Raw genomic sequence first — 24,468 nt, forward strand, 5'->3', positions numbered from 1 at the left:
CAGGGAGGGGGTGCTCATCGGCCATTCCCACGACCTGATCTCATTCTTTGCAGTGATGTGGCGTCTCTTTTATCCCATCTGTACAGAAGTGCGCTGTGGAAAGAAGAGTCCAAACTTGGTAGGAGTGGAGAGAGGCAGGAAATTGGTTAAGGGAAAATTATAACGGAATATTTCTATGTGTGGTGTTCAATAGTTCAGGGATGGTAGGTTGAAAGCTTTTGGCTCTCCCAGCAGTAGAGCAGAAAAAACCAATAGAACACAGTTTCCACAGTAGTTTCTTCATCGATTTCCCGGCGCGGGGAGCGATGGTTTAATTACCAGGTTGTTTTCAAAATTATTTTTAAGCTGATCTTGTCCATGCGCTGATGGCACTGAATTGACTCGGTTCTCATCTCGGCCGGCTTCAAAGCACTCTTTGAGATAAGACATTAGGGTCATGTTCAGTGTTTCTTGTTCAGTGTCAGAAAATTAAAGCAATTTTTAAAGGAAAAAGAGAAGATCTTTTCTATCTCATTTAATTTACTCTATAGTTTAAAAGCGAAGTGTGTAAAGCTGCCGCGGTAGTAAGAACAAACAGTACTCATATAATTTCGTGTTATGCATTCAATTCATCTGGTTAACCCCCATATTTTTAAGACACAGTGATGTCTGCAAACGCGGTGTTTTTATTTTGACAGCGTACACTTGGTTGGGTTTTGAGCTGATAGAGCTCTCTAGAGGAAGGACACGGACTGAAGAACTTAAATGATAAGTCGTTATTTCCAAAACTACGAGGATGGTTCTTATAGGTGTACCGAAAACAGCAACGAAATTTGAAAACTTCATGTCCTTTTCGGAAAGTATCGTAGGAAGGGGTTATCTCTCGTGGAGCCATAGAAAAGCATTTGAATGAAAATTTGAATTGAAAATCCCATTATTTTCTCTTTTCTTCTCTTAGATCCCTTGGTACCGGCTTTACGTTTGAGTTCTTTGTGTATTTGCTGGGGATTGTTTATTTAGTCTCCTTTGATCGGGAACGGGAGTCGTGTGCTGAAGGGGAGTGGGTCATCATCACTTAACTATGTGTGAACCACCTTCACTTGAGAGTAGCAAGGTTTACCCCAGCGCTGTAGAACTGTCACTTCTTTCCTTTATTCACATGGATGTGATGGAACCACGATTTTCTAAAGGCAAAACTTCTATTTTAAGCTTATAAACAGATTTAACGATCTCTGTAGAAGACGGAGAAACAGCATTTGCTGGTTGTCCAGGTGTGGGAAGCGACTCGTTTCTTTGGGTTATGATTAAGGGCGATGTGGGGTCTCTTAGTGCCGATCGTTTGGGGCAGGAGAGGATTTGGCTTCTGTTCGGTTCCCCTTGGGTTCTCTGACTGTAGTAAAGAATTGAAGATCTTTTCGGGGTTTGTTATACAGTCAAGAAAGTATTTTAATATTTCTGTTAGAAACATAAAGCACTCTTAACTTTAAAAACAGCTCGTGGATGCTTTTACTTCGTGGTATAGTCTGGGCAGGAGTCGTTAACAGAAGGCTCTAGAATAAACGCTGCCAATTTCGTACAGAGCTGGCAGTCGCTGCAAGCGCAGGCTCTGCTTGCCGCCGCACATCGTTCTGGAGAGTGATGCTGATTAACGCGATGTTATCAGACACAGTGCAATCCTGGCAGCAGAGGCGGGGCTGGCAGCCGGGAGCGCTGCCGAGCGCTTCTGCGGTGGTTCCGGGAGCGGGAGAGGCGGAGGGGAAGCGGCTGCAGCGCCTGCTCCGCCGTGGTGGCCGGAGGCTGTTTTGCAGCATCCGAACGGGATTTTACAGACAGGGAAATGCCCGGCACGGCTGCCTCGGAGGAGTTGTCAGAGACTCCGAGTGCTCGGCTCGGAGCCGCTCTACCGCACGAGCGGGACTGAGCCCCCGCACCCGCTGTCGCTGGTGTCCTCCCCGGCAGCTTCCGTCAAGTCCGGTGGTCTCTGACTGGGGGTCAAGAGACCGATCTGCGTCCTCGTGTTAAAGAGACGAGTTCTTGCCTGCGATATACTGAGCAGCATGTAGTGGGGTCCCTGTTTCTGTGGCTTGATGCCGGCGATGAGGATTTTAGTGAGAATCTAGAAATCGTCTGCATATGAGGGAGGTTGTTATTCCGAGCTCCTGATAGCTAAAAGTCGTCTCTGCTCCCGCGTCCCCAAGGAGCAGCTGCGAGCTTTTTGAAGGGCATCCTGACACCACTGCTCGCTCTGCCAGCAGGCACAGCCTGCCTTGGCAAAGAAGAGGGGCTCAGACCTGCCGGGAAAAGAGCGGATCAGCCCGGCGGTGCTGCCAAAAGTTCTGTCCGTCCCGTCCGTCGGGAGAAGCGCGGGGCTGAGAGCGAGCGTGGGGTGGGGGGCGCCCGCAGGGTACAGCCGGGCTGCCTGCCGCAGCTCCCGAGCAGGAGGAGCCCGGTGTTTCGGGTCGCCGGGGCACCACCGTCCTTCCTCTCGTGTGAAAGGTGATAACGGGGTCCTTGCACCTCCGTCGGCGGCTCCGCGCTGGTGATTTGGCTCGGTCCGAAGTCCGGTCGTCCTTCGTTCGCAGGCAGACCCTCTTTATTGTCAGGTTCTCATTACTGTGCGAGCTTTTCATGTGGTCCTTCCAGGCGGCGGTGAGGGCTGGAGCTGCCCTCCGGGGACAGCTGCCGCCGCACGGAGCTTATCGATTTCCTTGGGAGGAGAAGCAGCAGAGCTGTTGTTCTGTCCGTTCTCCTTCACGGATTCCCCTGCTGTCTCCCGCTGAAGTGCTGTGCCCTAATTTAGCACCAATGGGCGCCCCTCAGTTCTGGTGAGCGCCCCTGGGATTTTCCCAAGCCCCAGTACCGAGCAGGACGTGTCCTGCAAACCTCCGTCGAAGTCACCGCCTTAGATGCATTGCCCGCGGAAACAGCGCCTTTAAATCATCGCTGACGAAATGATGATGTTCAAACACGAGTGTCCCTTCGTGTGGTGCAGCTGTGTGCTCCGCAGCCACGACGCAAACCGGTTCTGCTCTTCTCCTTTAGTTTTTGCCTTTGCTGGTTTAACAGTTTCTTCTGGCAGCCACCATTGTTCTGAGCACAGCGTGCATGGCTGGAGTAGCGAGGTCTAATTGCAGGAAAAGGGGAGGGTTGGCTGAAAATGTAAGACAGGGAGGGAGAATGAGTACGCTCCCAGGCGGTGTAAGTGCAAGTGCCTGGCGGGCAGAGGAACGTGGAGGAAGAGCTCTCTGAACACGTTAGGGAGTGAGACACGATGAGGGGTCGTGTAGAAGTGGATGATACCTCAGAAGGATCACAAACGTGAATTCCTCCATGAGTCGGGTCAAATTTGCTCTAAGAATGGGTCCCGCAGAGGGAAGGGAATAGGGAATGGTTTGGATATGGGAAACTGAAGGCAAATGTAAGATGAGGGGGCTTAAACAGAGGTTGGATTGTCTGCTGTGATACCAAGGGAAATGTCTATGTTAAAAGTGTTTAATACAACGCAATACTTTAATACAGCATAATAATGTAATTAGGGTAAGTGACTTGAAATGGAGAGGAGACTTTTGAGATTGGAGACCCTGAAAAGAAGGATTAGGTGGAAGGGTGGCCCCAAAAGAGTGTGAGTAGGGACACTGTGTATAAAGGCACACTTGAGACTGCCATGAGCTGGATGTGGAAGGGAAAGCACAAACAGTCAGGGAGGAACATGCCTGGGACTCAGCCAAGCAGAGCAGTGGCTTCACACAATGGGCAAGGCTAGATTCTGCCCCTGTGACACAACTGTGTTACTCCCTTCATGGCAGCAGTGTCTGTGTTGTAACTGGCCCTCGATATTTAATATTTTTAAGCGCTGGATCTTGGCTGTGACCCAGAGCTGTCTACCTGAGTGGTGTGTGGATCAGACACTCATGCATTGGATTGGGAAGGCAGCATGGTAGGATCTGGGTGTCGAGAGGGTGCTGGCAACATGCACATTCTGGTGAGCAAAGCTGCCTGACACATCACTGTCCACAGTGGAAAATGACAAGAGGACAAGCTATGCCAATATACTAAAGCAGGGTGGTAAGGTTTAAAATTGTTAGAAACAAAGCAAAGTGAAGGCCAGGTTCACTTAGAGTCCTGTAAACAAGCACGGGGCAATGCTGCAAAATCAAAGAGATGTAGCAGAAAGATGAAGAACTTATTTCATGGTTAATGAGTAGTAAATGAATGGAATAAAGACTAATACCATTGTAGGCTGCTGGATATTTCTCCAAAGGTGAGTACATCTTACAGGCAAATGTGCAATTGCTTTGATTTTGGCCATTCATTGATCAGTTTCTGCTAGCGCTGCAAGTATGTCGAGCAATCAAAATGAATAACTACAGCTTGTCATTCCAATATTATATTTGAGGAAAATCTGCCTTTGAGGGGGCTTGTCTGCTCAACAGAAGGATGTTGAGTCCAAAATTCTTGGGTTTCTTCATTGTAAACTGAGTCACAGATAGGTGGATAGAGGCTGTGTGTTTTACCTGTGTGTGCACCTGAGGCATCAACATGTGGCTTTCCAGCTCTTCCCGGACAGATGGATTTATCCAGGTCAGTGTTAAGAAAATATATAATTCTTTCCTGTGACTTTAATAGGTGTTATTGCACTGGTTCAGGGTGTTTATAATGACTGTGCATCATTACAGAGCAGTAAACCCAGCAACTTCTCAGGTATTGTAGATGACTCTGTCGCAGAATAGGAATCTAGGGCAGATTGGGAGCGGGGGGAGTCTGGATGACAATTCTATGGTGATTGGGTAGAAATTGGGTATTTCTGCACTTAGCAATCAAGAAAAGAAAAAGGGGTAAGCAGCATACCATGAGTAATTGTATTGTATACTGTGTGCAGTGGGTTACTGAACAGATTTATGTCCTGTGTGAATTAAGGTGGGTGCCCAGCAGCAGCTCTGTAGCTTTCTCTCAGCCTTCTGCCACCACCCCTGCTTCCCCCCAAGCTGTAAGAGATTCTGTAGCATCAGTGCAGCAGACATAAAATGCAACATTCAGGTACTGCCAGGACCTCCTGGAGTTAAAAAATCATATCTGCAGACAGTTGTGCTGGAGCAGACCAAGATCTGTTCCAGTGTGCCAGGATGAGAACCTCACTGTGAGGCTTTGCTGAGTTGTGAAGATGCAAACAGATGTATTGACTTTTTTTTTTTTTTTTAATTTAATGTACAATTTTTGGCTGTGCTCCGTATTTTCTCCCTTTTTGAAAGGCCCTATATATACTATGTATAATTGAAACGTTCTGTTTCACTTGCCTGGAAATTCTCAGCTGTAGAAAGAAATGCAATGAGTATGAGAAGGGTTAAGATCTGTCCTTGTCCCACATTTATAGCCTCTTGCTTTTGATTGATCAGGATCTCACCATAACAAGCTCTCACAGAAAGAAGCTGGAAGCAGAGGAGATGGAGGTGCTGCCAGGGCCCATCTGTATAAACTGCTACTGAAGATCATTCCAGGAAGGTTTTCCAGGAGGGTATTTTGAAATGATTTTCTCCCCTCTCGTAACCGCTTTGGGGTGCAGTTGGTAGCAGTTCCCTCCGTGTGGAAAGCTGGGGGAGCAGAGAGCTTTGATGTTATTTTTTTCCACTCATGATCTGCAGTCTCTGTGTGGTATCAGTTCGTCCCTCCCCACAATTCCTGGGCATGTCCTAAATGCAAAACCTCTTTGGTGCTGATATTTATTTCTCTACGAGTAATTGAACTGCTGCAGCCTCCCATATTCTCCTGCCACCCGAGCCATCCCCATCCTGCTTTGGCAGGCTGGATGGGAGCTTATCTGTGGCTGGGGGTGATCTGACTGTCAGTGCAGAGACCCTTCTCTCCAATAATCTGTGTTAATTTACCTTGTTCAAAAGGTGAAGCAGCAAAGAGCCTTTTTCTTTTTCCTTTTGCATATTCCCTTTTTCTCATGGCCTTTTTTTTTTTTTTTTTTTCCCCTTGTAAAGTTTCACAGGGGTAGAGTCGACTGCCTCCTTTAATTGTGCTCTTAAAACCCCTCTGGGAAATGTTGTGCTCAGCCGGAGCGTGCCTGGGCTGTGCTGACCCATGTTTAGCCGATGCCTGTCACTTCTCATCCTCCTTTCCCTTCCACCGCGGTACTCTGACAGCGTGCGGCAGCACATCCTCTCGCTGACTCTCCCGCAAGGCGCGGAGGGGGGTCTGCTCCGCATCTCTTTTTCACGGAAACACATCCATGACGCGGACTCGGCTGCGCGCAGCCCCCCGCTCCATCTCCGTCGGGGCGTTAAAGAAGAGGGGGGAAGAAAGAGGAGCGGGAGGAGAAGCAGCCGCCGGCCGGCGGGACAGCGGCGGCGGGGGGAGCGCAGCCCCCTCCCCCGGTGGCGCCGGTGTCGCCGCGGCCTCTGGGCGGCGCCGCCGCCGCTGCCCGCCTAAGAACCGCGCGGGGTCGGCGCGCCGGTCACAGCGAGCGGCGGCGGCGGGCGCAGCGCTGCGGAGCTGCCGCCTCGCCCCGCACGGCAGCCGGCGGCACGGCGAGGGGAGGGGGGGGGAGCGGAGCCGCCGCGGAGCCTCCCGCGCCTGCACCGAACTTCTCGCCTTGCCGCCGGTGCGCCCCGGTGCCCGTTCGCTTCGCGCCGGGAACTTGGGGTGTTTGCTGAAATTCTGGATTATGTTCCTGCTGAGCCGGTCTGCGGGGAGCTGAGCCAGGGGAGGAAGCATGCGGGGCTACTTAATGGTCTTCTGCCTTATTTGCTGCACCGCGGACGGGCAAATAGTGTATTCCATCGCCGAGGAAACAGAGCGTGGAGCGTCTGTTGGGAACATAGCAAAGGATTTAGGAATAGATGCAGCTACACTTTCAGCTCGGAAATTTCGCATGATCACCGGTTCAAGTAAGCAATATTTTAATGTAAATGCCAGCACGGGGGCTTTGTCTGTTAATGAGCCCATAGACAGAGAACAGCTTTGTGAATTAAAGTCTGTCTGTGTTCTGAATTATGAACTCGTGTTAGAAAACCCTCTAGAGCTTTATAGGATGGAATTCAAAGTCTTGGACATAAATGACAACTCCCCCAGCTTTCCCTTAAGTGAATATCATATAAACATGCCTGAGTTCCTGTCACCTGGGGCACGGTTTACACTCCCCAACGCCCAAGATCTTGATGAAGGTGCTAACAGTGTCCAGAATTATACTCTGAGCCCCGATGAACATTTCTATTTGGAAATGCAGATACGCGGGGATGGGAGTAAATATCCCGAACTGGTGCTGAAGAAAGCCTTAGACAGGGAGCAGCAAGCCACTCACAGACTTGTGCTTACAGCCAAAGATGGTGGGAATCCTCCAAAGTCTGGTGATGTCCCGGTAATTGTGACTGTGCTGGATACCAATGACAATGCACCAGAATTTGAGCACTCGGTCTACAGGGCGAGTATCTTGGAAAACTCCCCCAGTGGCACTTTGGTAGTCCAAGTGCACGCCACGGACTTGGATGAAGGTCCAAATGGAGAGGTCAGGTATTCTTTTAGCAATACAACTTCTGCTGACTTACAGCGAATGTTCTCAATTCACCCGCACACTGGGGAGGTGACAGTCCGTGGCGTTTTAGCTGTTCAGAGGCCCCTTCTCGAGACGCTTATTGAGGCAAGGGATAATGGGGCATTTGGCATGTCTAGCACAGCTAAGCTGCTGGTGGAAATCACTGACGTGAACAATCATGGCCCAGAGATTACAATTACATCCCTTTCCAGTCCCATTCCTGAGGATGCTGTTCCTGGCACGGTGATAGCTCTGCTGAGTATTTTGGATAAAGACCCTGGGGAGAATGGGAAAGTAACCTGCCAGATCTCTGAAAACCTTCCCTTCCAGTTAAAGCCTTCCCTTCAAAACTACTACAGCCTTGTCACCAGTGAGCTTCTGGACCGAGAGCTGATCAGTGAGTACAACATCACCATTACTGCCACAGACTTGGGTTCTCCTCCTATCACCACTCAGAAGACTGTTTGGGTGCAGATTTCTGACGTGAATGATAACCCCCCTGTCTTCAGTGCTGACACATTCGATGTGTTTGTGGAAGAGAACAATCCACTTGGTGCTTTTCTCTACCAGGTCTCGGCATCTGACCCTGATATAGGGGAGAACGGACGGGTCTCTTACACACTCAGGAATTCCACAGTTGCGGGCAGTGCCCTGACCAGCTTTTTGTCTATGAACTTGGCCAATGGGAGCATCTATGCAAAACGTGCCTTTGATTTTGAGCAGCTTAGGAGCTTCTATTTCCAAGTGGAAGCCAAGGACAACGGGTCACCAGCCTTGAGTGCTTCCATAACAGTGAATGTTTACATCTCAGACCAGAATGACAATGCCCCAGCCATCCTGTACCCCACCAGCCAGAATGGCTCTGTAGCTGTGGAAGTTGTGCCCCGCCTGGCTGATGAGGACTACCTGGTGACCAAAGTGGTGGCAGATGATGAGGACAATGCACAGAATGCCTGGCTTTCCTATCACCTTGCCCATTCCTCCGACTCTACCCTGTTCCAGTTGTCACCGCACACCGGTGAGCTGCGCACCACGCGCTCCATGCGCTCCACTGACTTCCTCAAGCACAAGGTGGTTGTGGTGGTGCGGGACCACGGGGATCCACCGCTCTCCTCCACCGTGACCGTGGGCATCCTGCTGGCTGACACCCTGCCCCAGGCGCTGCCAGACTTTGATGACAGCGGGGAACCACCACCCCTACTCAACGCTACAAACATCTACTTGATCGTTTCCCTTTCCTGTGTCTCGTTCATCTTTGCAGCATTCATCTTCTTCCTTGCCATTATCCGGCTGTGCCGCTGCCGGACTTGCTGCTGCAATGGCTGCTGCTGCCCAGCTGATGACTATAAAAAGTATTGCTACAGTGTGCACATGCTGCCCAGCTCCCACCTCCCACCGGACATGCTGGAGGTCACTGGTGTGGGTAAACTGACTCACACCTACTTGTATAGGGCATCTGTAGGTCTTGGGCCTAGTAGCAGCAGCATCCCAAATGGTGATGCTGGGAATGTTCCTAGTGGCTCAAGGTTACAGGTGCCAGGGCCCTGCATCCAAGTGCAGCAGGTCCAAAGTGACCGTTTGAGTGCTGTCCTCGTGGTAAGTACTTCTTCCTTTCACTTTTTTTCTCCCAGACACATGGCCTTGTGTCTGCTCTAGGTTGTTCAGTGCAGAACATACTGTGGGCATTTGCAGGAAAACAGGTTTCGATTCATGGCACCTGGAGGAAATTTCAGTTTCTTTTATATGTTTCCTAAAGCCAAGAATCTCTTTGGCTGAAATATTGTCATGGGATGGCAGAAGAGATTTTTTTTTTTTCTGCTGCAAACATTAAGGGCTTTCAGACACAACTGATGGTAAGGGTGTAAGTGAAAACTAAATTTCTTGCAAGCCAAGCCATTGTCTTCAGAGAGCTAAGCAGGGGCATTATAAGAGTCCATGCGAGTTTCTAATCAATGGTGGTTCTAAGATACACTGTGTAGAGTCTGTGATTTTATTTTTTTAAATATTTTTCTTTATCCCCACCCTGACATTCCTGAGCTTGTTTTCATTGAGGGGGAATAGTTTGTGGAGCCAAGGTGCTGGTTTGCAATGCCCAAGGTAAGTCTGCGGTGGAATAGCAATAATTCAATATCCAGCACCTCTTTAAGAAATGTGATTTGTAGTGTTCCTCTCACTTTCCAAGCAATCCATAGGTTTTATGAACCTTAAATAATTCTCTTCTGAGCCTCTCACCAAGCTGGGTTCTTCTCAGTAGTGTGATGAGTGATTTTGCAGGAAAAAAATCTTTTTGTGATCACAATGTAGGGCTACAAGGTGGGCTGCAGGCCTGATCTCCTGGGTGTTGCTGCATTACTTGTCCAAGATTCTATATGTATTTTTAATAGGTCCTGGGAGTCATCTTTATATTTTTATGATGTTTTGAGATGTTTTGCCTGCAGACTGTCAAATTCCTTGGTGTGCATAACAGTAACTAACCACTGTTGTTTCTGTCCAGGCCAGTGCTCTGTGTCTGGTAAGAGCTGCTCCAGATGTTTCCAAGGGAAATGTAAGAACTCAGGTTAGACAGACATGGTGTAATCTGCTTCCTGCTGTTGTTTTTTATTCTAGTTTACAATTATTAGAGGCTGTCTTAAATCTGGAGCCATTATGTTTATTTTCACCTTTGAAATCTTTATTGTATCTTTAAATATATGCAAAAGCCCAGCTCCTTTTTGAACCTTGATGTAAGGGTAGCTTCAATAACTTCTTTGGATAATCAAATATACATTCAACTACGTAACACTTAGGTTTATAACTCTTGAATTTCCAAGTAGTGAATTTTTGTAAATATTCCCTTCTAAAAAGGTCCCAATTTGCTCTTCACTATGCAATTAGTTCATCACACCTTCCCTTATTTATGTGTTGACCAGGTTTGATTTACACATGATGGTTTTCCTAGTATTTAATCAAAGTCATAATCAGTTTTAAATTCTGTTCTCTGTAGCAGCAGAGGGTTGCAGGTGCTGTGGGTTTCTCACTGTTCAGAGAGGGGTATGTGGAATACCTAGATCTTGCAAAAGGAAAAGGGTTGGTGTCCTTCCATAAGAAAGTGTAGAGTCTAGGAAAAAGGCAGTTGGCAGTATGTAAAGAAGAATCTGTACCTAATGCACTGGATACTTTGGGAATGTCATTGATTATTTGAGGATCTGAAAAACAAAAAAGTTGAGCTAGAACTTTTGTAATGGGAAGTTAAAAAACTTTTTGGCAATATCTTAACTCAGAAGGTGTCTGCAAGAACTCTGACAGTGTCTGGGGAGTGTAACTTTGGCTGGAGAGTAGTTCATAATTGCAAAACTAATAATAATGATGACATATATATATAACAACAAAACCAAACAAAAAACTTCAAAAAACTGTCATAACTCATTTCTTTGTTTCAGTTGAGCAAGATCTGGAAACTCAGGTTACCAACACATTAAAGAACCAAGTAATAAGAAAAATGAAGAAGTATCCCTTATCTCCATAATCAGAACAACTAAAATGTGTCTCATTACATCTCACTGTATTTCAGTCATTCAGGTGAATTTTTAAACTTGTAACATAAGACACCTTTTTAGGAGCTTTTGATAGTGGGGCAAAAGAAATCCCAGATGTCATCTTTGGCAATTTTATTTCCTTGGCTTCTAATACTCAGAGGTGGGCAACCATAGATATGGCTTATGTGGAAAGTCCAAAGGCTTTAATTTAATTGAGCTGAGTAGGGGAGCAGAGGCAGGGACTGTAAAAATCCATCTACCCTTGAAACCAAAATCATGCTGGTTATTATTAATTTGGTGCTGATCATTCCAGTGGCATTCGAGCTGGAGAATTAACTACACATATATATATATTTACCATTAGAAATTTTGGGTTGAAAATTTACAGTTTAATTTTGGATGTTGACTAAATGTAGTCCAAAAGTGCTTTCGCACTGATTCATTTGGACTTAGAAACAAACCTACATGACCCTTTGAGCTTTTGAGGAGGGGTGATGTTATTGCTTCCTAAGAATACGAATGTACCAAAAAGAAAGTAACAAATATTTAAAAGGCAGTAGGAGCAACTTCATAGTTATCCTTCAAAGCACTGAAAAGTATTTAAAAATTACAATTTTAGCAGGACTTAAATAACCTGATTTTTATTTTGTTGGGTTTTTTTAAATTGAGGAGGTGATTCTAATTTTCAATACATGTGGGATAGAAAAAGGCTGGCAAATATGAAAAGTTAATTGAATTCCCAGAAATTTAGATGTATTTCAAAATTTAGGTTGATTTCTTTATCCTTGTTCTGCTTTTGCTACTGAATGAAATGATAGGCTTGGATGTGTTTACATATGCAGACGCATGAGCCCCATTTGTGCTTCTATATTTTCTGTTCGGGTTGGAGCTATAAATAGCTCTATGTATGGCCATAAGAGCAGTAGAGTAAACTGTAATTGTATCTTTTTCAGTATTTTGTTGTGTCTTTCTGCAGCATGGCATAAATGGCAGCTGAGTGAAAAGCATGGTAGGCTGCTGTGCTGTGAGAGAGACAAAGGCACGAGTGGTTACTAAAGTAAGCAGTGGTTCACTGACTGATTTCTGGGATTGTGATGTAGCCATGGATTGCTACAGTTCTTTTGTTTGCTTGTGTTGGCCATTGTGCTACACAAAAGGCCTGTGAGATATTTCTACATTCAGAGCATACTGACCTCTCTGTGACTTGGCATTCAGTATTTAGGTTACACCCAAAAAAATAGATGCAAACCTTGCAATGGAGAATATTTCTCTCTAAACTGTAATGGGAGTGGAATAATTTTGTACAACATGGCATGCATTTCCTGTGACAAAAATGGATCCACTTACATTGAGACAGGCTGCCAATTGAGGCCGAACTGCTGCAGGCTAAGCATCAGTGGCTTCCTCACACAAGTGAAGACCAGATGTGTGTGCAAACCTTCCCTGTGTCTCATTCTGATGGGAGTAACAGTCAAATGTAAGAGTGAAGCACCTTCCCAATTCTTTCTGTCAGTGCTAATAACAACCTGTCTAGAACCAGCAGTCTTATGTCCACGTTACAAGAATTAAGTTTTTAGGAAGATTTCTTGACTGCAAAGGTTACTCTTGAGGTCCAGCCAAGAAAATCCTGGAAGGAGTGATGACCAAAGAAAATTCAGCAAGGGGAAGTGCATCCTTCTGACCACTCCAATTCCCTTTCACAAAGAAGGATGTGTTCAGCAAAAGAGCTCTGAGCCCTGTAAAGGCTACAAATACCTGGGCTGAAACTTTGCTTGTCTGATGCCTGTCCTGGAGAGTTATTTTTAGAAGTAGGGGAAGGGAGAGTGACAGGAGGAGTTGGTTGAGACAAAGGGCTTGAGGGGATGTGGAGAGTAATAGGATTGTATTTGGAGATGGATAAGGTGAAGGGAAGGATGAGGTTGAATGGTGACGTGGGCTGAGGAGGGGTAATCCTTGTATGAAATCATAAAACAAGAAAACATAATTTAGATCAAGACTAGTCCTTTCCTGTACCAGTCACCATTTAATCTTAAAGATTGAAATTCAAAGATTTAAATTCTAATTGTAAAAATAATCATTTTAATTACAAAATTCACTAGGCTGTGCCCATTATTCCTATTGGAAAGTTATTCCTGTAAGGCTTTGAAATGCTGTTCTGACATCCTGCCAGCTGTTCTTTGCAATGAATTTGTAGACTTTTGATTTTGTGCCAGCAATTCCCTTTTAGTGTGAGTAGTTCTTTCCCTCTTTGCATCTTGCTTTACCCACAGCTTAGAAAGCAACCACATCCTTTCTCAGCCTTTGTTTTACCAAGCTAAACAAGTTGATCCTTTTCAGTGTTTTTTTCCTATGCTCACCTCTGCACTTATCTGATTATGCTGATAACCCTTCTCAGCATCAGTTTTTAATTTTTGGATACATATTTTTTGCATTTCTTGCAAATGTGTGACCAGACATATATATTTCAGAGAAAGGACTTCCTATGTAGCTAGGAATACTTCCTTGCCCAGATCATAGGGAATACATCACCTGATTCTTCTTGGGAAGCCAATTACCTTCTCCATAGTTTTAATAAGTTGATTAATCAGTCACAGAAGTATTGTTGCAGAACTTCTTTGGGGGTAGAGGTGGATGGGTAAAGGTTAATTCCCAAGATGGTTCTTCCACCCAAATTCATCCCTCTAAATGCTCTATGTCTGAGTCTTAGATGTTAAAAAGTCTTAGTCACCTGCTCAGAGCAAATCATGCTGTTCATCTTTGTTATATGAGTTTAGACAAAGTCTACAGAGAGCACTGAGAGTAAATGAATGACTTTTATCTTGACAGATAGCAAGATTTTGAAGTGAATGATTCCATATGATCATCTTCTGCAATTGTTGTTAGAATAGCCCAACTTCTTGTGTCTTAAACTTTTCAATGCTGCACTGTATTCAATGTTTTACTAAAATCAGAATAGATGAGATGAATTTCCGTTTGTTTCTATTGAGGAGAATTGAAAACCAGTCTAGCAAATTGTTATCTTTGATAAATCTATGACTATTTTCCTTTCTTTTCAGTGTACCTTCATTTCTCTTTTAGTCTTTCATCCAAATTTGTATCCAAACTGACAGGGTAATGGGCCTGTGGTCACACAGGCTGAATTTCACCATTTTGAGTCACTGTCTGCAGTTGTTTTTCTCCAAAGAGATTGTTCTACTTCAGACTTGACAGGTTCATATTAAAAAACCAAAAAAACTAAGCCAAAACAAATTCTCTTCAGTCCTATGCTTTTATTTATCAGTTCTTTTAGAAATCTGTGATGAAAATCAGGTAGTGGGGAATTGAGGATGTTTAATTCTCAGCATTTTGGTTCTTCCTTGGTGACAGCAATTTCCGTTCCCCTGAGTAATTTGTCACATATTCAATGTCACAATCAAGATACTGAAAACAGACGAAAATACAGATTAATTGTCATAAGATGGGATGGTGGCTCTAGGGAATCATTGGTCCATGTGTGCTGTGTGTTTGTACCAATGGCCTGTGCATCCTCTGCTTTCCACTGCAGAGAAGCTGCTGGATTTTAGTGTGGCTCAGTATAACTGTGTTAATGCTGTGGATTTCTGGGATTACAGCTAGCTTGTTTCAAAATAAGGAGTTGTGACTTGCTGAGGACTGTTTAAAATTGCAATTAATCAAAAGAACAGTAACAAAATCCAGCATCTGAACTGAAAAGGGGGGCAAGCAGGCACATGGGAATGAAGGCATTTAGTTGAGGATTTGTAAGGCAAAGAAACAGGGAGGGCAATAGCTCAAGGATTTGGTGCTATCAGAGGCATTTGGAGAATAAAAGCAAATTTGACCAATAAGGCAAGTGGAAGTTAAATATCAGAGAAGGACGGTACATTAAAAAAAAGAGGTTTGTAGCCTCTAGTCTTTAAGCAGTCTCTCTAAGGAAAATGAACACATTTTTGTACTTTGGATTCTTTCTTCTCCAAAGGAATGATTTTTATGTTTTGATCTGTTAGTTCTTCCATCTCCCCCATGGCTGGGCCCAGTCTGATGGGTCTTGGCACTGTGGCTTTTTATTTCTTTCTTACTCTGCAAAAGTCAAGCATCTTTGCACCACCAGTCTGCAAAATCAAAGTATAACATGTTCTCTCACAAAATCTGAGGGTATTGATTCCAAAAGGTTCTGTGGTGTTACTTCTCAACCTTTTCCAATTCCTTTGTTGGGGTCAGAAGCAAGGGAGCAGGGAAGTCTTACAGCTGAGTGGGCCCTTCATCTTTTGAACTACACAGCTCTTTGCTCTGTGTCTTGGGAATGTATTTTAGACAGCTTTTAGGTTCTGCTTTGTAGCCAGTAGTTATATGGAGATCAGTGCAATATCCTTATGGTTAAAGCAGCTTTCCTTACATGATTTTAAATCCTAAGGATTGTATTCATACCTGTAGTATGAAGACATTTCAATGTAAGCCTGAATTCAGTCTTCCAGCTTTGTGATTTCAATAAAAGACAGATGTGGAGCTACTGGAGACAGGCCAATCATGGGCCCTTAAGATAACCAAGGGATTGAAGCATCTCTCATATGTGGAAAGACAGAGAGCCAGGACTTTTTAGCCCATAAAAGAGAAGGCTGTGGGGTTGGGGGGTTCTTATTAATGTAGGAAAACAGAGCCAGGCCCTTTTCAGGGGTGTCCAGTGAGAGGAAAAGAGGAGGAGGCTCTGTCAAAGCTTAAGTAATTTATTTGTTTTGTTGCTTGGGGTTTTTTCCACTATGAGGATGCTGAACCCTGGCACAGGTTGCCCAGGGAGATTGTGAAGTCTCCATCCTTGCAGAGGTTCAAAAGCCATCTGGCCATGGTCTCAGACAACCTGCTTTACTTGACCTTGCTGAGGTAGTAGGGTTGGACAGGACAGTCTCCAGAGATCCCTTCCAACCTCAACCACTCTGTGACTCTGTGTTGTCCTTAATGGAGAAGTTGACTCAGTCTTCTTCTTTGTAGAATACTAATCTTGTGGAATATGGCCTATGTCAATTCTATTGTCTATATATATTCCTCCAAGTGAATCCTTCACTTGTTTGCTTTTGCTTTACTCTGTGTGTGTGTTTGGTTTTGTTTTTTATTGAACAGTCATGAGTACCTTAAAGATAATCAAACTCTAAAGCTATTTGTTTTTAATATCATATTGGTAGGAAGGAGATTTAGTGGAAAAAGGAAGTGATTTCTTCCCTCCAGTCAGAGGAGATAAAACTGCTGCCTTATTTCACCTTTTTGGGGCTGATGAAGTAAAATCACCCTAGCAAATAACTTGTGTGGTCAAAGTTGCCAGCTGGAATAGCTTCAAAGGATCTGGGGTTGTTGGTTTAGGACTGCTATTTGCACTTTCATTTGTTTTAATCTTATTATATATTTGTCGAGGGATTAGAATAAGCAAGTTCCTGTCTTCACTTTTACAGCACTGTGCTGCTCTACAAGGCATTCCACCTCTTTAATGCCTGTCACCTTATTAAAAAACTACAGGAAAAATTAACCTGAGCTAATATAGAACATGGAAAGATGCCAGTTTGATCGTGGTCAGAAGAGAGCTGCAGAATACAAATATGCACTCAAAAATATGATCAGTTTGGAGCTCTTAGTGTGGTGGGGCCCTTTACCACTGTCATGCTGTGTTTTATGAAAAAAGGTTTTCTTCACTCAACCTGCTCAAAGAGCATCCAGATGTTTTTGAATAAAATCCCAAACCATCAAGCTGCCACCATTCTATGAATTAATAGTTCATCACCAAGTGTTTCTCTTCTGCTTTGTTTGTATTCTCATCTAGGATATGGGGCAAATGTGGGTAATGTAGGTAATTGAGGCTCCTGGAAAACTTGTAAAAATGACAGTATTGGATTAAACTGGATTGGGTGGGAAAAAAAAAGAAACATAGTAGCTGCCCAAAACATTTAAAAAGCCAAAGATGACTTTAAATGTTCCTACTCCCTCCTAACTGTGTCTGTAGAACAGAGATCATGTTAGAACAGAAGTAGCAGAAGGATGGAGTTACAATAGCTATGATTTTGTTGTAGGTTTTTCCCCCCTGAAAACACCGACACATTTTTTCTCCTTTGTAAAAAAATATATTGGCTCTAAATTAATCATAGTCTTGGCATAAGTGTTTTATTCTATGCAGAAGTGTGCAGTCTGGAAAATCTCCGTAATTTGTGGCCATTTCAAACACATTAACAATCTCAAACAAATGTAGGTTGCATTATCTCATAACTTATTACATCTCTGTACCCAGGGTTTCCAGTCACCTCAAAGGTAGCAGAATTATTCTCTTTATCAGCCATAATGCTGTATATTTAGAATGTTCCTGGTCTATATTTGGCTATTGCTAATGCTCAAGCCTGGTTTGCTTCCAATAAAGCTGCTAGAATTTTATATATAAAAGTGTTCTGCCTGAAAAACACTTTTTAGTTACTATTATAAATTGTGTTGAGTCACTTAATATCATGCATTTTTAATGTAGCAATAATTCTTCCAAAAGAATTGTTTTTCAAAATACTTTAACAGAGGAAAAATGGACCAGCAGCAGTTACTGTCAACAGTAGCATCTCGTATCCAAAGATCCAATCTAAATTTGCTTCCAGGACCAACTCTATATTGTTTATAGGGGGCTATTTTGCTTAAACCAAAGGATAGGTTAATGTGTCATCTGAAGAGAACTCACACCTCAGTAACAGATGAAAGGAAATTCAGCAGTATGAGCAACTTTAAAGTTGTTCTATTTTATTGAATGAAAGCAATTGCAATTGGTGGCCTTGGAGCCATAGGCTTCTGTATTTTCAGCTTTGTCCACTACTGAATGAACAAAACCTTTCCAGCATCTTAGGCTGTGTTCATACTGTTACCTGCTACAAAAATGGTCTGACGCATAGAAACCCTGTCATCACAGAAACCCTCAAGTCCCTCAGGGTGATGATAGGTGTGAATTACCTGTGATAGGTGGGGATTACCTCCTAGACAAGTTTGACTGAACATTTTGGTCATTTCTCAGACTGAGGGTAGTGGAAAACAGTCTTTTTGTCTATAATGAAAGTATCACAGAATTGTATTGTAGAATGGCCTGGATTGGGAGGGACCTTAAAAGATCATCCAGTTTGAACCCTTCTGCCCTTGGCAGGGGCACCTTCCACTACCCCAGGTTGCTCCAACCTGGCCTTGGACGCTCCCAGGGATGTGGCAGCCACAGCTTCTCTGGGCAACCTGTGTCAGGGCCACATCACCCTCACAGGAAAGAATTTCTTCCTATTATTCCATCTAGCCCTGCCCTCTGGCATTGGGAAGCCATTCCCCCTTGTTCTATAACTCCATACTCTTGCAAATAGGCTCTTCATCTTCCTTTTAGACTCCCTTCAGGTACTGGAAGGCCACAATTAGGTCACCGTGAAGCTTCTCTTCTCCAGATTGAACAATCCCAATTCTCTCAGACTTTCCTCATAAGAGAGGTGCTCCATCCCTCTGAGCAACTTGGTGGCCTCCTCTGGACTCACTCCAACAAGTCCTTGACCTTTCTCTGCTGGAGACCCAAGGGCTGGAGGCAGCTCTGCAGGTGGGGTCTCACCAGAGCTGAGAAGAGAGGCAGAATCCCCTCCTCTGACCTGCTGCCCACGCTACTTTTGATGTGGAATATGTCTGATCTTTCCTTTAAATATCTTGCTGAAGTTTTGGAAAAAGGGCTTGGTATTTGTTGCAGAGTGGTCTTTATATCATGCTTGATAGCCATTAAGAGCTGCTAAGGTTGGCTGAGTTACAAGCTTTTGAGAAATTATTGTTCACTTGGTAGATAATCACAAGAGCTGGAGAGCTCAGTTCCCTCTGAGTCCTGCCAGCAGAGAGCCCTGATCCAGCCAAGAGCTGGCAGGACCTTCTGGTAATTGCAGTTGTATGATTGGGGCCCAGACCAAAATTGAGGCTGGGGCTGGAACTGAGGACAGAGGATAGGGAGGAAAAAAAAAGCAACAAATGAACACAGTGCCCAGTCCTGGACCAGGGTGTAAGGAAGAGGAGGGTCCCTAATTTCAGCGCAGATGGTTTAGAAATGTGAGTCCTGTACGTGGGTGACATTGAAGGCAGCACCTTGTCTGTGGCAGCTTGTTTCACAGTGCCACTAAAAACATATTCAAGGAGTGTAAGGAACTAAGAGAAGTGAACAAATAAGTATCAAAGATGAGCATAAATAGACAGCTTAACTAATTGCATGATGCAACAATACAGCAATTAAACAGAAGTAACACAATGGAAGATAATAGATAAAACATCTGATACCTCATCAATCTAATAGCTTCTTTCTTCTCCTACTTTTACCTGGAGTAAAGATGCTTTGTTTCAGAGAGACTCTAGCAACGCTGAAGATTGTACAGGCTTTTGTATTGCAGCAGTATTAAAAAAGCCCAGGAAATAACTCATCAGTGTTAAAATATGGCAGTGTTCCCATTGTGGGTGAATTTAAGTGCCAGGATTCTTGAATGAAGGACTAAAGGAGAACTGAAAGTCTTTGGTGAAAATACTATGTCAAGATTGCTCCCAGTGTTTGTACAGCAGAAAGATAACTATGGTGTTCATGGTTGAAGGATCAGGTGCCCAAATGAAAGCAATATGGATTGATTTGCACCTCCCTGTCTTTCAAAACCTCTTTTTCTCTCTGTTTTTATTTTGTCCTCACCAATGCTTGTCCCTTTTTCCTTACCTTCTCTTGAGGTCCAGTTCCCATTCTCAGAAATGTTTTCAGATTTCACTCTGATTTAAAATACACAAACCCCTGAGAGAGGGACCAGACCCAGTCTCCTGTTTTTACTGAACCAGCATGCAGAAACTCACTGCTTTTTGTGCTCTTATAAACCTTGACTTTGCTGGCTGAAGACTGGCTCTGTTTCCATAGAAATGCCTCCCCTGACCACTGTGGTAGTGGCTTGGGGGGATATGTCCTTCTCAGTGAACTGGATTTGGAGTCCTCTAAACTTTGTCTTTAACCACTGTTCAGTGTGATAAAGAAGCCCAGGAGGTACACTGGTGTTGCTGGACATTACTTTAGTTTTTTTTCCTTACCATGTGGCCAGTAATAGTTTGCACTCCAAATGTGCAATCCTAAAATCTGTCCCCAAAGAGCTCACTTTGCTAGGAATTTCAAATGCAAAGAATCATGCTGAGACACTGCAGGTTTATCTGGTTGTGGAGGACAATGTTTTGATTAGTACAAGGAGAGGGGATTGATTTCAGTGGGTACATTTGATATCATCCTCCCTGCTTATCACTCAGAGTCTCCCATGTCCTGCTGTGGTTTCTCTGTTCAACGACAGAAGAAATAGGCTGAGCTCAGCTGAGTTGTTAAAAGCTGGAAGCCTGGTGTCATTTGAGGTGTACCAGGGCTAGCAGATACATTCTCTAAGGCTGGGAGATCTGTGCCTTTCTGGAAGGAGCAGCTGAGGACCAGGCAGGATACCCTGTCCTCTGCATCCCACAGCCACTGCCTGCTGTTGCAGGAAGAGGTACAAACAGTGTGGGTTTCCCTCAGCACACAAAAATGTTTGGTTTTGCCACGTGTATGATCCATGCAAAATGCATAAGGTAGTTCTGCATTAATACTACAGCACTAACTCATGCTAAACACCGGGTATAGTCCAGCTTTTAAAGGAATATCTCGTTAGGTCCATCACGATGATCTATTCAGTAAGAACTCCCATGCTCAAGGAAACAAATATTGAACTCTTACTAAATTCAAACCATAAATATTTTGTGTCACTGAGGTTTTAAGAATTCCAAAGGGAAGTTTGAAAACAGATTTGCTTAATATTTACTTAAAAATCCCCAAACACTTCTCTCCCTTCAGCACCTAGTGCAAGTAATAAATTATACACGTGCATATGTACCTTATTGCTTGAGACTACCCAAGTATCCTTTCCAGTAGTGCTTTAAACCCTGCTGTGGCCATTTGAGCCCAGATATTGCTGACATTGTATGAACCAATTAAGATACTTGCCAAAAATCATGAAGTCCCTGATGTAACATTGAACAGAACCCAGCTCTACTGACTTCCTGCTTTTATGGCATGAGATCAACTGCTTCTGCCTCCGTCTCGCTTTTGTCTTGTCCTGATTTCTAAAGCCCCAATTTAGCTCCAGGGTACTTTTTTCCCCTTCTTGATACTGCATGAGTGCCACTGCTTCTCAGGTCTTCCTCTGGGCTTCTGATCATAATCTGCCCCACCTCATACATTGCATTTCCCTTTTTCTTTGCTTCCCCTTCCAAGTACTCTCAGATGCCGTAAATCAGAGGTGAACTTGTTGCACTGGTGAATCTGACAGAGCTACCACAGCAGTGTTGAAGCTGGGCATACAGGTCCTGAACTGGACAGCTGTGATCAGTGGCTTTCCATCATCATCTTAATACCTTGGCCACTGTTTCACCCCGAGGTGTGCCTGTCAGCCTGTACAACACAGGACATTTTTCATGCCATGCTGCCAAATCCTTTTTAATACTGTGTGTGACATGACAGTTCTTGTATTTCCTAAAGCCTGTTCAGCACTGCCTCATTCTCTGCTGCTGTACCCATCCAGGGAATGAGTTGAGAGATGTTGCTGACTGCTCCCATCTCATCTCCCTCCTGCTCTGCTCCTTGCAACCCCTCCAGCTGCCTGGAGCTAGTCCTGTTCTCCAGCAGCAATAACAGCAGTGAGTGCTAGAGCCTGAGGAGCCATGAAGAAGGATGCAGGAGCTGCTGCTGGTGTCTGTATGTAGATAGGGAGGTGGACTTGGAGCAGAGACCTCATACAGCAGTGCCTCATCCCTTTCTTAAAGTCTCTCTGGGTTGTAAAAACCATTATTGCTTTTCCTTCTCTGGACCCCTCCACTCAGTGTTGTCTGTGTTTTTGTTTTAACTTGGTTGCTCACAGCATCTTATGGCTATTGCAATCTCAACCTTTCAGACTGAACTCTTACTCCTCTCAGGGTCTGACCCTGTGTGCAAGTTCAGTTTTGCGAAGAAGAATCTGGAATTACTATGTAGGAAATCAGGATTACAGAAGAGTGTGTAAGATCTTGTGGCAGGGAAAATGATTTTCTTCTGCAAAATCTCTGAAGTTTCCCACTCTCACTTCTTTTCTTGCTAGATTTTGTACACTCACACGCACAAACTCCCAAGCATCAGTGCCTGATGGTCACTGGTGACCAGGATCACTTGTGTGCAGTGCTTTGGGACAAGGGACATTGGCTGTCATGGCTCACAGGCCCATTCTGTTGTGACAAGAGACTGGTCTGGGACTTTGATCCCCATTAGCCATGGGTGCTGTTTGGGATCTTTTGTATCATTGTTTTGTTTCACCTTTTATAGTCTTCAGTAAAATTCTTTAATTTCACGGTTCCCTTGTATTCCCCACTGTGCATCTTAAGGCTCCAGTTTTCTTCTCCATCTTCTTGACACTTTATTTTAGGTCATTTCCCTTCATTCATATGGATTAAAACCTCATATAGGGTCCTCTGTAGCAATTAATACATTATTTTCCTGTTATTCCTTATTTGTACTTTCTTTGTGTGTTTGCACATATGCACACACTTAGAGTTATACTGCCTTTATACTAATCCTAAATATATATTTTTTTGCAAATCTCTGCATGCAAAAGGAAAGAAAGTAAATGGGTGCAAATCAAATACCATGGATTACAGACAGGAAAAATTCAGGTTAGTTACATGTAATGAACTCAAACTATTGATAAAGTGTTCACAAGAAATGAGGAAGATAAATTGTTGCTGGGGCTTCTTTTGCATAGAATTATTATCAGATTATTTTGGTACATTATCAGGTACTACTTGGAAGCATACAGTTGGAATCCAATTCTCTGTGCTGTTCTGATAACCTTGTTAAATATGACTGAGATTGTAAAGTACAGTAAAGGGCATAAAGTGGCTGGAATGTAGATTCTAAGTCAACAGAGAGAAAACCCCAAAGTTTTGTGTGTCTGTTAGGGTTGGGAGCAAGGAGGGTGTGGAATCCCACTGTGTGCCAGCACCCTGCAGAGAAACACAAATATAAACCAAAATCATTTAGCAGAGAGTGTAAGTCAGGGTCAAATGCTGCTCCTGGTTCTGCTGAGTAAGGAAATCAATGGGACGTGTCCTGAGGTCAGATAATATCAGCAGAATCTGCAGTATTAACATTTTGCCCATCATATACGTGACTATAGGTTATAAATAGTCCAAGAACAGCACAGTTTGGGCAGAAGGATTTTTGTAATAGGATTTGAAGTAAAGATCTTCTAAGCTCAGAAATGCCTGCTGAGAATTAACAAACAAAATGAAATATTTTCCTGCCCTACTTTCCTTGCTTAGCCATTCCTGTGCAGACACATGAAATACAGAGAGCTGTGGAGCAGAATACTGGTCTTATTAAAAAATCCTCACATATTCAGTATGTTTTATGGGGTCTGTGCTCCAATCCCCTCCTGCCTCCTTTATGGCTCTCAGCTGCTCTTTAAAATAGTTGAAGTAGTTTAATTTTCTGTGTGGCTGCATGAGATTTGGCACGTGTATCAGAACTGTAGGCAAAGACCTGCAACTGGAAGTGGAACTGCAAGGGGGGTAAGAGTAGAAGGTTCTTGGGTATTTGCCCATGTTGCTCAGCAAAGCCTTTCCCATTTGTGCTAAAATCTGCCTGGATTCTGTGATGGAGATTTTCCTCAAGAGGAGAAAACAGGGGAAGAGGAGACTGAGGGCAAACCTCATGGCAGCCTACAATTTCCTCATGGGGGACAGGCACTGCTCTCTGCTCTCTGGTGACCAGTGACAGGAGGGGAGGTTTAGGAAAAGGTTCTTCACAGAGGGAGTGGTTGGGCACTGAACAGGCTCCCCAGGGAATGGTCATGGCACCAAACTTGCCAGAATTCAAGAAGTGTTTGGACAGGGCTCTTAGGCACAGGGTGGGATTATTGGGGTGTCCTGTTCAGGGCCAGGAGTTAGACTTCAGTGATCCTTATGGGTCCCTTCTAGCTCAGGATATTCCATGATTCTATTTGTCCTTGGGGTCAAGTTTCTTTCTTCCTCCCATATAGAGAATTGCAAATCTAAACGGTGACTGATGCTGAGCCTCCCATAAAGGGCTGGAACCAGACGTGCAGAGGTTCACTCCACGCCGTATCTGGCTTGTCTGTCATGGCAGCTGTGGTGGGTACACCCTATACCCAACCTGTGTTTCTGCTGGTGAACTCCAGAAGTCCAGAGCACCACCTTCATTGTTCTTTTGGTTGCTCATCCATTCTACAGCAAGGAATTTCCATGATACATAGGCAGATCTTCCTTTTCTGGCTTGGTGGTGGCTGAGCCTCTGGCTGCAGAAAGCTTGGGACTTTTGTCTGACTGCACCAGCCAGGGGTAGAGGTCATGATTTGCTTCACTTCTATGTTTTAAAAAGCATAGCTGTAATGA

At 44.3% G+C, this 24,468-nt stretch overlaps 1 protein-coding gene across 3 annotated transcripts in view; it reads left to right on the plus strand.

Annotated features, from left to right (window-relative positions):
- Positions 1-24,468, plus strand: part of LOC125333588 (protocadherin alpha-C2-like) — a 91,874-nt gene that overhangs the window by 9,254 nt on the left and 58,152 nt on the right. Inside the window, exon 1 of one of the 3 annotated variants that reach the window (XM_048319568.1) lies at positions 6,521-9,109. The exons of the other annotated variants lie outside the window; for them this stretch is intronic. Coding sequence (XP_048175525.1) covers positions 6,695-9,109 — 2,415 coding nt within the window. The 5' untranslated portion in view covers positions 6,521-6,694. Of the gene's footprint in view, positions 1-6,520; positions 9,110-24,468 lie in introns of those variants that run through there. 3 annotated transcript variants of the gene reach the window in all.

The sequence above is a fragment of the Corvus hawaiiensis genome, chromosome 15 (genome assembly GCF_020740725.1).
Source record: "Corvus hawaiiensis isolate bCorHaw1 chromosome 15, bCorHaw1.pri.cur, whole genome shotgun sequence".
NCBI classification, from domain to species: Eukaryota; Metazoa; Chordata; class Aves; order Passeriformes; family Corvidae; genus Corvus; species Corvus hawaiiensis.